A 13,244-nucleotide genomic window follows, 5' to 3' on the forward strand; every position below is an offset into this window, starting at 1 on the left:
GAAACTCATATCATCTCATTTCATTTCAACTCATCTCATCTCAACATTCAAACGTAGGATAAATTTCCATGCAATATGAAGGATACAATTTTCATTGCTTTCATAATGTAGTCCAATGATTCCAATCTCAATCATGGTCGAGCAAAATGGGAACACTACCCACCAAAGTAGTCATCAAGAGAGTTATCCTCACCATACAAGGAGATCACATCATTTGCCCCCTCTGTAAGACAGAAGAAGAAAATCTTAGCCACCTCATTCTTAACTGTCCCCTCTCAAGAATCTTATGGAGGCAATCCCAATGGCCAATCAACATCTCCACTTCTGCCAGTCAACCAATCTCTAATTGGATCCAAATAATCCTCAATCCAGCCCATCTCATAAAAATCCCAGAAGAGGAAATCCATTCATTCCAAATCTTTGCAACTCTTGCAATGGATAATCTTTGGTTTCTCAGAAATCAATTTATCCACAACACTCAATGCCCAACTCCTACGTGGTTTGTTTCTAGAGTCACAAAACTCTATAAGAAACATAATAAATCCTGGATCACAGAAGAACTACAAAAGGAACTGAACTGGCAAACTCTACCGAAATGTTACCATTCACTGACATTTGATGTAGCAATTAGAGATCAAGGAAGTAGCATAGCCTCAATATGCAGAGCAGAAAGTGGAATCCCAATATTTGTTCAGACAGATTACATCCACAGCACCAACCCAAACATAGAATAGGCATCTGCGGCTCTTATGGTGATTCAACAGGCTGCAATCAGGAGCATAAAAAAGATTGTGATAGAAAGAGATTCAAAACAGGTTGTACAAGCTATTTCTAACCCAAATACAGCCTCAGACTGGACAATGCAAACCATAACAAAGGATATTCACTACAGCTTATGCAGTTTTGAAGACTGGAAGGTGAAAAAAATTTTATCGATCTCAGAATCAATGTGCGCACAACTTGGTGCAATGGGTAGCATTCAAACTCAAATTTGGAAACATTCCCCTCATTTCAATCCCACAATGTCTCCTGGACTTTCACAGTGGAAAGGATCTCTCTTTCTTTGTATAATTATTTGTCTAATTACTATTAGAACTCTGTAACAGCTTCCTTTTCATCAATGAAACTTGCCTACCAAAAAGAAAAAAAATGGGAACACTACCAACATTACGGTCATTTCAATGCCCATTTGGAAATGACCTCCGGCATATTTTCTTTGCTTTCATAATGTCAGTCTGATATAACTCCATTATTATAGCTGGTGGCAAAGATTATTGCTTAATTTCAAATTACATAAACAGATCGCCCGCAAACAAACTCTTCAGTTATTTCTAAATTGTGAAAACCAGCAGAGGAACGAAAAAACACAGCAAAAAACTTTACAACAGACATTCAAGGAACATTGCGGATGTATATAAACCAAAACCACTATTATACATTTCTTTTTTCTCCTCTTCTTTTCTTTTCTTTTCACCCACAGCGGTGTTGTCACCAGACAATTACCCCAAATCTTATCCTGTGTGACATGCATAAGAATCGAGCATGACCGAATGCGATACACGTGCGGAAGATGCTGATAGTATGCACAAACAAAATGCACAGGTGGCTTCATAAATCTGGGGGGAGAAAGATTCACCGAAGCGATGATAATACACCCCACTGGTGTAGAAAACCCTCCCCAGTGGTGACTTCTAGGGCCAATAGCACAAGCACTGCCAGCATAGCTGCCCTTCCATTCCAAGTTTCTGCACTTCTTGTCCAACCCCATTCCCACATTGTAACAGGTGGTGGTAGCTCCCTGCGTTGTGAATCATATGCTGCCAATAATTCTTCTACACTGCCAAGGGGAACCAAAGACTGCCAAAAACACAAACCTCAATTCGGACAGACCAGACAAAGTGACACAAAAGGCAACCATTATAATAAAGCTGAACAAAATAGATAATACTGGTAGGATTGTCCCAGGATAGGTTGTCTGTATAACTATCAGCAAAATTTACTTGTATACCTAACTGGAACTTATGAAGGGAGACCTAGATTTGACTTTGTTCTTCAAAAGACAATATTGACATGTTTAGATGGATCGCCATGGAAATGAGGATGGCACAAGAGTTGACCCATTCACACTTAAAATCACCTTGACAAACGAGGGAGATGCATTAAAGGAAATCCATTCAGAAAACAAGTCAAGGGGGAGCTGTCACAGGCATGCTTGTTTCGATGAAGGGAAGTCAAGGCTATTCCAATGAGAATTTAAACAAACAGGTTCATGTCACAAATCAACATTAAATCTAAAAACCAACCAAATAAGCATCCATACAAGGGGTACAAGACCACAATTACCATCACTTATTTCGAATTAAGAATAGTCTCACCAATATAAATACTCCACTAATTGTCTGTCATAAAGTCCGTCATTTATTGCTTAAGGTTTCCAAAAATCCTTGATCATGTCACTAATCTCTAGACACGAGCAGTTATCCCGTCCCATACACTGTAGAAAATTATAAGGATCGCTCCTTGGGCGGGTGGACTTAAAGATTTGACAGCCATTAGATTCATACAGTCAATATGATGTACTATAAAATGGACAAAAGCAACTGATACTTTCTATTGTATTTCCTTCAGCAATACTTTTTTTTTTTTTATAAGTAAGAAGTAAGTTTCATTGATATGAATGAAAATAGGCATAGCCCATGTCCACAGGGAGTATACAAAAGAAAACACCTAAATACATTTCCTTCAGCAATACTTAGAAAAGCATTCCAACGCCTAAGACCTAGAAACTTCTGTCTAACATTTGAATGCCCATTTTTTCAATGACATGCATCATCAAAAGAAAGGCCAACTTTTTCTAGGGATGTTACGTATGGACAAGCTTGGTTCTCCATGTATTAGGCGTGTTTAGTATGAGCGAGAATTTCCAGAACTTGGCCAGAATGGACTTTTCTCGTTCTGAATTTCTGACAAAAATCCCCGATCTTTCTCGGATTCCAAATTTAGAGTGGTTGGATTTTGCTGATTGTACAAACTTAGTTGAGGTGCATGCTTCTGTTGGATCCCTTAATAAGCTTGAGCATCTCTCATTTGCCCCCCCCCCCTCCACCCTCGTCGTCCATCCTCTCCCCCACCCCCACGTCGCCCATCTTCCAGCCCCACCCCCGTGTCACCCAAACAATGCCCTAGGTTGCCCCACACCCCCTCTGCCCAGCACCCCTGTTGGTTGCCGTTGACCCTCCCTCTGCCCATCCTCTGATTGCGCAGTTTGAAAAGATCTGGTCTTGAACTTTGGTAAACATTCCACCCAGTATTTTGAATGGCTTTGTGGTGCAAACTTCGGATGACTAAAATTGACAAGATTGGAAGCGAAGACAATGTTGAATTAATGGATCTGGTCGTTTGCTTGTTACTGGCCAAACCAGATGAATTAATGGAATTTTTTTAGCACTTTTTGTCGTTTAGATTTTAATGAAATGGGGTGCTGCTTGGACAGTACATCTTTTGTGTCCAGTTGTGGAGATGTACTTGGTGTTACTTATGTAGAGTGTAGACTTGGAATTATGTGTGCAAACACTTGTGTTATGGAGATGCTATAGTGTAGTTTGAATGAGGTTCTGATTATATGCAATGGAAAGAGGTTTTGTGGCCTTTATTTATATGCAAATAAATAAATAAATAAACTTTTTCTAGACTTGGCAGTAGACTGACTTATGGTCTTCACTCTTTTGCTCTTTCAGATCCCCTGTGATATGTGCACTACACATTCACATGCACACAAGAAATAAAGAAGCGAAAAGAAACCATGCCTTTGGAGCATAATATAGGAGAGTGAAGTTCTAGACTTGAGACTACTTTTTTCCATCTTTAGGATAATCCTGCTATTTACTGACTCTACATCATTTACTTTCTCCAAAACAAAAGGAAAGAAAAATAATCTGGATTTTTTTTTACCATGAAAAGTGAAGTTTTAGACTCAAGACTGCACCAAAGTTTATTGTTCTAGTATCTACTCCAAACAGTAAATATCGATTCATCTCCAATATAAAGGTACCTGTCGAGCTTCGAGGTTTGAGACTGCCATAGCTCCAACATATGGGAGACTCTCAATCACAGCATCAGCCAAATCAGATATGAAGGTCGGTTCACAACCTAGGGCAGGAACACGGCCCCATGTTTTTATACCAGACTTTAGGGCTAATTCTTTATACTCAACATCAATTTCTTCCAGAGTTTCAATGTGCTCACTGACAAAGCTGTTAAATCAAGCATAAAAGTCTTAATGAAAGATCAACACGACGTATTGAAAGAATTAATGGTAGAACAACATGCAGTGTTTGTGCGTGTGAGAGAGACAGACAGAGAGTTAATGACAGACCAACAAGAAGTAATTTATTTTATCAGTAACAACATGAAGTAAATGTACATGAAGCATAAAGTATTGAAAGAATGATGATGACAGACATTACCTAATAGGGACCGCCAACAAACTTTTCACTCCTTTTTGCCCAAGTTCAATTATTGTCTCATCCGTATAGGGTTTCAACCATTCTACAGGTCCAACTCTGCTCTGCAAAAAATTGACTATGAAATGAGTTCCACAATGATATCATGGGTATATGCAAAAAGACTCACTGGACAACCTATACGCTCACTGAACAACAATAAAGTTCCTAACTACTAGTATCAATTCAGATGACAAAGTATTTCATCGTGTGGATTGCTTTCAAAACTCATCAATTCTAATTTTCAGGGTTTTATAGCTCTTTTCCCCTTTGCTTGTTGAGTGAATTCATCTATGCTTCCTGTATACCAGGATAATATCCCTCTCCATTTTAACAAAATATATCTTTACTTGTAAAAACATTAAAAAAAAACCATCATATTCAACAAAAAATCAGAATCTACTTTCATATATAATTTTGAAAGCTGGGGGAGCTATGCTTTTGCTCACTCACATCATCCACTCCCATATTATGTTAGTAACGAAGCTTTAAAATGTATATATATATATATATATATATATAATTAAGAAAAGCTTTTAAATGAAAAATAATGTATCTTATTAAGTTATTAATTTCTATTTAAAGTTAGTATAATCTTTTAGTTCACCTGATACCCTGTCTTTTTTATTTTGTAGCCAATAGATCCCTAAAGTCATGGAATTTTAGAGGAAGTTAATTTATGACTCATGATAGTCATAGTTACTTTGGCATACATAAAGAGCTATTAATCCCTCTCTCCACTCAATCAAAGTTTGTGGGCTTTGAAATAAATAACAATAAAATAAAAGAAGGGGAAAGAAGATTAATATGTTCAACCAAATTTTAAAGATCAAAAAGCTCAAAGTTTCCATTTATTATATAATGATTCAACGTAAGTAACTAATAAATAGTATTTTTTTTTTCTGATAAGTAATTTTGATAAATAGTATTTTTAATTTAGTAAATTTAGTAATTCCTGCAAAATCATGTGGATTTACGATTAGTTTCTTATAATCTCCAAAGCCTCGTAATAGGAGGGTAAGAATCCCTTCAGTATAAACAAAAGATGTTAAAAACAAGATAAAACATAAGCCCGCTAAACCTGGTTTCTTGGATCATATAAGTTAATCAATATTCAATACCCATCTTTCAACCAACTCCTCATTGAAACTTCTTGACAGAGAACTTCAGCCATATATTATTTAAGAGACCTATTTATCAAACCAAGACTAGGTTATATGAATGAAAAATTCTACTCATCATCCTCACACCACACACCACACATTATTATTTTATTTTTTTTCTCTTAACAAATATATGGTGTATGGATAATGAGTAGACGAAATCAATTAATTTATGAATAATAAAACCAAAAACTATTAAAAATAAATAAAATAAATGTGATGTGTGGTATGCAGTGTGCGGAGATGATGAGTAGTAAAGCTCTACATGAATTAACAACAAGAGTACAAACTACTACGGTTGTTACCCTAACAAAAGTACCTGATAAGCAAGAGTGCAAGCATTAGTTATCTTCCTCGTTTCCAATTCTTCCATTATCAAATCCACACATTCCTCCATCTCGGCCTTATATGGATCACCAGCCTCTTCCACGTATGCGAGTGGCACCCCATGTGCACTAAAGAATATCATAACCTAAAATGCATATTTTCAATTAGACTGGGTGTCATATGTACCAGAATGATAAAACAAGTGATGGAGCATGTGGTTTAGTTCAATGCAGAGTGAGGAAATGTTTGGACAGAAAAAACATGACCAAATTCAACAAGTACTTTTTTATAGGTAATCAAGAAGTTTTATTCATAAAAGTAGGCAAAGCCCAAGTACACAGGGAATATACATGATAATAAATTCAACAAGAAAGTATTAAAAGCATTAAAAGATGAGCAACCTGTTCAAGGCAGTCAAAATTTCTTAACTCCTTTTCAATCAAATCTGCCATGGCTTTTATGTACCCTTTGCGCTGGTACCATGAAGGTATTACTGTGTGCTGCATGTTGACTAAGTATTCATCCTCCCTGATGAACAAAATAATTATTTGTCAGCTCAATTGATAATATATTATTTTTTTGGGTTACTAGAGTATAATAGCAGCAAGTGTTTGGTAACCACCGGAATATACTCTCCAAGAGTCGAAGGCTAGAACCACTGGTTGATATTGAAAATTGCGGATACAGCGGAAGGACAACAAGCTTTGTAATCCCATCTCTTTTTATCTACAGAATTATTTCAAAAAAAAAAATCAATAGCCAGATCCATCTTTTCATTCCTACAGAAAATTTAGGAATACACAGATAGCATTATCCTTCATGGCTTACTAGGGGAGACTATAAAATTTGGTATCTTGAGGACTTTTGGGATGAGCTTCAGACCTGCCTAGGAAGCATGGATTATAGAGTGAGCCATGTGTTTCATGAAGGAAATGTTGTGGCTGACTTTTAGCTAAGCAGGGAGCGGAGGGTGTTAACATGGACTGGATTGAAGACAAAGATCCTTTGCCCAATAAGCTGAGGGGTCTTCTTCGCATGGACAAAATCGGAATTCCTTATTTGCATATTTCGTAGTGAGGTACTTATTAAATTGCACCTGTTTTTCTTATTCTTATTCTTATTCTTATTGGTGTGAGCTGACATTTACCTACAGGATTTTTTTCCTTTTTTGTTCTCAAGGTTTTCTTTTTTGTTAATTGACCTGTAATCAATGGATATTTGTCTTTTGTTGCCTTATTTTAGGTTTTCTTGGATGCCTGGGTTTTGGTCATTTATGTTTATTTGTAACCCCCAGGTGTTTGCCTGTAACCACGGTTTTCCTTTGCCACAAGTGAGGGCTATTAATAAATTTGGGATACCGTCCTCTTTTTTAAAAAAAAAAAAAACGAGATAGCATTATCCTCTGAAAGCACAAAATTTCTTTGACCATTGACATCTTCAGAAAAGATAAATCATGCAGCGTTCTCCTCTAAAATAAGTAGTAGATATAGAATCTTATTACCAATAAAAAAGAATAAGTAGTAAAAGAGTACCATGAAAATAGATGCAGGGACGGTAGCATTTAAGTGTATCATGCAATAAGTTCGAAAACTGATGTTAGCGCCCACCAGATACCTGTTCAATAGCTTCTTCAGTAAATGGATGCCAATAACGCATACCAACGTACACATCAGCTGGGACATTCTTTTCCCAAAGGAAGTTCCTCAACTCTTCAGCCTGAACATATAGAAGGACAGCCAGTGAAATAGACAAGGATGAGCTCAAATTTTCAGCAAAAGGAGAAATTCCTAAGAACCAAAGTATATAAATACAAGCCTGTAGCATGCAAAAACCTTCACAACCATCAGCCAACATTAAAGGTTAAGTTAAATTAGTATAAACTGGTAACTTTCTATGAGCTTTTACAAGCTCGATAGCTTCAATAAATTACTGTGCTTTGTTCAATGGAGTCCAGATCTGGGAAAACATACCAATTTTAGCAATAAAAAATTAGAAAGTCAAAGACAAGAGTCCTATGAGATACTCCATACCTATCTAGGATCTCCACTACTGATGTAAAATGAGCAAAAGAGATCATAATTTTACATTCGGAACATTTCTGCTGCATTCTGTTTTATGTTGACATCACATAACCAGAGAATTCATACTAGAAGAATGAAACAGAGGATTTTTTATTGCTTGATTTTGTCTTCACATATGAACCCTTCTGACGCCCATTTGCATTATTATAAAACACCTCATACATAAAAGCTCATGCTGTAATTGTTATTCGACTAATACTAGAGATCAACCAGAGATCAATGCATCGCTGAGTTCATCTCTACTGGATGATGTTTTGAGGCATCCATCCATTAGCAGTATGACAGTGAGAGGGGGGCAATTTTTTCAATATTATTGATTAGCGAAATCACTATACACGTTATGTAAAATTAACAACTAAGCTCTTGTAAAAAAAGCTAAACAAATAAGCTCTAGAAAAAATATATAATAAAATATTAGCTACTAAAAAAGTTTGAATCAAGGTTAACAGAAAAATCATGCCTGGGCATCTGTTATCCGTCGAAGAGGGGAACCACCACCAATTGAGGCATAGCCTTCTCTGCTCTTGGGAGCCCGGAGAACAGATATGAATTGTGCCAAGGGCCTTTGAAGAAAACGAAACAGCCTTGGTAGTCGTATAATATCCTGTCCAATAGAATGAAGGAAAATGAATACAGCACCATTGATGGTAAAATGAACGTCCAACTCCAAGGTCCTTTTCACCCAAGGAAAAAATAAGAAAAAGTATCAATTAAAGTTGATATTTTAATCCCAAACCCACGACTGCTGTAAAAATCCCACAACCTAATTGTGGTGCTACCAATAACACTATCACAAAATTGTCGCCACTGCTCTCTACATTGGATGTAGTGTCAAAATCCTTTATCCTACATTTAAAAAAAAATGCCCGTTGAGCATGTATATGCAGAAAAAAAAGGAACAAAAAAAAAAGAATTCAGAAGAAAAAAGAATGTTCCATATGGCAAGACATATGCCTGCAAAAATATCTGTCTATCAAAGCATAACTTTAAGATTTTATTTCCCACCATTAGATAGCTATCTTCACTCCTAAAAAATAAATATCTGGTACCTAAAGGAATTCATAAAATTATGTGACAAATGTTATTACTTGATTCCAAGATGATAACAAAAAATAAATTTATTTCAAATTTTGCAAGATATATATATATATATATATATATAAACACACACGCACCCACACACATACATTATTCAGCAACAAAATAGACCATTCCATATATATCTTCCAATGTCATTTGTGAAAGACAAACAACAGATAACTAAATCTAGTAATTAACCCATCTAATAAAGAAAAATTGATGAATCAAATTAAATATTGTGAGGGGATAAAGATATTGGCTTTGGGCCCAATAGGGGACAAGGGGGAATGGAGGCACGCAGAGGGTGCTAAAAGCAAGGGCTAGGTGACAGTAAGGGACAGCAGGGGACGCGGGGCTGTCAAGAAGTAGTGGGCTGTCAGGGGGGTCAAAGGGGTATGGTGGGTGCAGGGGCATGTCAAGGGGGGCGTGGTCAAAAGGCGTGGCCTTGCCTGAGGGGGGCGCACGCGGGAAAGGGCATTCAGTATAAATAGGGGCTCTCACTTCTTCGTCTGGGGGCTTGATCTTCTTCTTCAGTGCTTCTTCTTCCTCTTCAACAGCTCCTTCAAATAGGGGAGCTCCAACGAAGGCTTCTTCTCCAGTAAATTTATATTCAACATTACCATTGTATGGTGAGATATGAGAGACCATGAGAGATTGTAAACAAGAATATTATAGTGGATTTCTCCTCCCCAAACGCCCGTGGACGTAGGCATTATGCCGAACCACGTAAATCCATGTGTTCATTTCTTTTATTTCTCTGCACTTATGTTTTTCATTCACTGCCATGGACGTACGCATCGTCACCGTACAACTGCACCGGAACACTGCCGGGAGCTCCAAACAACACCGAACGAGGCCCAAGTCGCTCCAGTGGGCTGGGAATGACTCTTTCTCCTCTTCCGGCCTGTTGAGCGATTTTTACCGCATCAACAAATATAATGGTAAATTATCAAAAAAATAGGTATAATGGTCAATAATATACTTGACAAGGAGCATCCCCTTAGCGTTCGATCAAGGCAAAACATAAAAAAATAAATGAATAAAATAAATAGAGGATAAATGATGCAAACTTACAAAAGCAAATGATAAAATACTATTTGAGATACATTAAACAGGAAAGTGAGAGCTCGTTACTGGGTCAGCAAACAGGTTAAACAAGAAAGGCTGCACATCTTCCAGAGTCTCGGGACCTCCAAGGTTCAGCAACAAGACTCCAATCTTATCATCACCAACAATAGGTGCATTGGAGACATCTTGACTTTTCGATGTCACTTGTGCTCCCGATGGCAACAAAGACTTCTTTAGAGATTGCTTAGGAAATAAAGAATGTGTTTCAGACCATCCGGAAGAAAATCTTGCAACCATGCAATGTTTTGAAAGATAAGAATTATGGCAAGCCTCCATATAGACCCCAGAGCATTGATATATCCTTTGGGAGGTGCATATTGCCTGTGGCAACAACCTATGAAAGCAAAGAACATAAAATATATAATAGTTGATTTACTATATCAATCCTCGCAGATGATTCTAAAACATTTGTTTATTAATTGAATATACAACGGAATTTATCTATAGAAATGCAGTAGCAGAACACCATTATTTTTAGGTGTTACAAGAGAATGCAGTGACATGTTTTAGCAATGGTAAATGAGCATGATTAATGAAAACCTTAAAAATAGTATTAAAAAACTTTTACAATATGAGAGAAAACATAAACGAAGGAAAGATATTTTTTTAATGACAAGGAATCCTAGAGACCGTGTAAACGCAACATGTCTTTAACCCGGTTAAATCCCGGACCCGTGTAACACGCCCCCAACACATCGATCAGGTAAATCATCAGCTTTTCACGGATGGGACATGACCCCTAGAAATCGTTTGCACCCAAGGGTTCAAACCTTAGACCTAGAGGGAGCATACCACCAAGACCAAGGCCCTTACCATTTGAGCCAACCCCTAGGGATTAAAAACGAAGGAAAGATATTAGAACCTACGGTAATTGAATACTTCAACATAATAAGGATAAACAGTGCAAGCTATTGCACAAATTGTGACCATTCGGAATGCAAAATTTATGAAATACATTAAATTACCCATTGGCTCAGATTTCAAACTCTAAGCTGTGGATATTGAGATCATTAAAATACATTGACAGTCTAATACAAAGATATTTGGCCTTTGGGGATATTTTATTCATTTTTAGTTACTACCAACTCCCATACACAAGCTAGAGTTATCAAAGCAGTAGGTCTTCCATGATCATCTCTCCATGTATTTGGTGGGGGTGGTGGGGAGCCAAGGGGGTTCCCAATAGAATCATTCATATTATAAGGAAATATATCCTCTCACAACCCATTTTCCCCCAGATGGACTACCTCTCCCTCTGTTTACTTTTCACACGCCTTTTCTCTCAAACCAGACAAAGCAAAGAGTTTATATGTCCTTGATTTTCCTTTATCACTTTTCTATCCTTCAATTTCTCCTTCAAATATAATGGCTGTAAGTACATGGTCCAAAATGGGACATAAAAGATTGGAATCTTGCAGACAAATAGTTCCAGTTTGAAACTCACATTGCCTAGTTCACAAAAAGCATCGGAAATTCATAAAACAATTACAAGGCAAACGTTTTAGACCTCTGAGGCTCAGCCGCTCAGAGATATATTAGACTAGCAACCTCAGGCAGAAAGATATGGAAGACAAGTCATTCAGCTTTCAACTTCTGACAAATGCATTGCATTAAGATGGTGGAAACTGAAACCGCACTTTACAAAAAAAAGAAGCTAGTAACATTCTCAAGATTTAATAGCCAGTCGCTAACTAAATGCAAGCGTCTGTTTTTCTATTTCGTTTCCCATATTTTCCTTCTCTCTTGGGCTTCACCTTCAATTACAAGAATAACAGGCCATTCCTCGTATTTGATATATCAATCACTGTGCAAAAATTCAAAATTACAAGATATTTTTGTATAAATAAATAGAACCACAATAAAGAAAGAGCCAACACATAAAGTTGCGAAAACGAAGCAAATATTATCGTGGAATGTATATCTACATGCAACCATGCATGAAACCATACATGCTCAAATATATGTAGTCCTCAAAAACAAAAAAGAAAGAGAGTTTCTGCAACTTTACAGTGGGAATTTAGAATCGCGAGAAGCAGAGGTGAGGCAAGGAGGACGAAGAAACGCAGAGGGTGAAGACGAAGAAGAACACGGACTTTGAATGAGACCCTTCATATTCATCTAGATAAGAGTACCACCAGTTCTCTATCGAAGTCGTGAAATCAAAACCCACTAAACCCACCACGCAAAATGAGCCTAAACCACAAATCAAGCATCAGCATCAAAACCGAGAAAAAAAAAAAAGCAGAGAAAAGAGGGCAAAAAAAAAAAACCAAGACTCACCAATACGTCGTGCAGCGAATGGTAGCTGAGGAAGAGCATGTGAAGAAGTAATGGAGATGGATGAAGAAGCTTACGCGTCTACTTGTGGTTCATTGCAGAGACAGAGGCACTACTCCATGGTAATGGTAAGCCGATGGAGGGCCACAGCCACACTAAGGCAAATGAATAGGAGCCCACGCCACGTTATCTGACTCTTATCTTTTTCTTTTTTTTTTCCTTGTTTTTCCAAAGCAAAAGAAAAGGGTCGGGGGTACATTTTAAACTTAGAAATGATATTTATAATTGTAAATAATATTTATAATTGTGGAGTAAGTAATTATCATAAATATTTTTTTAAAAAAATGAATAAATATAGGATTCACATGAAAAAAATTAAATTTTTAATAGTGGACTCTATTTTTTTTCAAAATGATTCCACAGGACTTGTGCACTTCACGACTGTATGTAACATTACTATTATTTTTGGAACCCTATTATTTTATTTTTTAAGCTAAAATTATTCACTATTTAATTATTGGAGATATAGATTAGATGATGCTCTTTTTATATCATATTTTTAAAATAATTATAATTTTTTTAATAATATAATATAGAATTTATACAATTCTAAGATATACAAACCTTACACACTTCTCTTTATTGTCTTTCAAAAAAAGTATACAGAATTTATACACTTTCAAACT

At 36.7% G+C, this 13,244-nt stretch overlaps 1 protein-coding gene across 2 annotated transcripts; it reads right to left on the reverse strand.

Moving 5' to 3' along the window:
- Positions 1–1,353: 1,353 nt before the first annotated feature.
- LOC108982043 (ferrochelatase-2, chloroplastic-like) lies at positions 1,354–12,756 on the reverse strand. Of its 2 annotated transcripts, XM_018953317.2 has the most exons (11): positions 12,562–12,756; positions 12,290–12,474; positions 10,288–10,615; positions 8,534–8,677; positions 7,607–7,708; positions 6,615–6,718; positions 6,394–6,520; positions 5,985–6,137; positions 4,467–4,567; positions 4,052–4,253; positions 1,354–1,857 (listed from the first exon to the last, which is right to left on the reverse strand). In XM_018953317.2, the coding sequence occupies exons 2-11, from the start codon at positions 12,397–12,399 to the stop codon at positions 1,633–1,635; spliced, it is 1,596 nt and encodes a 531-aa protein (XP_018808862.2). In that variant the 5' UTR covers positions 12,400–12,474; positions 12,562–12,756; the 3' UTR covers positions 1,354–1,632. The 2 variants fall into 2 exon arrangements, with proteins under 2 accessions (XP_018808862.2, XP_035550503.1); XM_035694610.1 differs by lacking the exons at positions 10,288–10,615; positions 12,290–12,474; positions 12,562–12,756 and adding an exon at positions 9,655–10,235.
- Positions 12,757–13,244: the final 488 nt, after the last annotated feature.

Source organism: Juglans regia, chromosome 10 (genome assembly GCF_001411555.2).
Source record: "Juglans regia cultivar Chandler chromosome 10, Walnut 2.0, whole genome shotgun sequence".
NCBI classification, from domain to species: domain Eukaryota; kingdom Viridiplantae; phylum Streptophyta; class Magnoliopsida; order Fagales; family Juglandaceae; genus Juglans; species Juglans regia.

Bases quoted from the DNA above. Each gene is read 5' to 3' on its own strand.
- LOC108982043 (XM_018953317.2), bottom strand. From the start codon at position 12,399: ATGAATATGAAGGGTCTCATTCAAAGTCCGTGTTCTTCTTCGTCTTCA. The intron at 8,678-10,287 runs GTAACGAGCTCT...TCTATTGGACAG, and splicing joins TTAACCTGTTTGCTGACCCA to GATATTATACGACTACCAAG. The intron at 4,568-5,984 runs GTACTTTTGTTA...AATTTTTTGCAG, and splicing joins CTTGCACTCTTGCTTATCAG to AGCAGAGTTGGACCTGTAGA.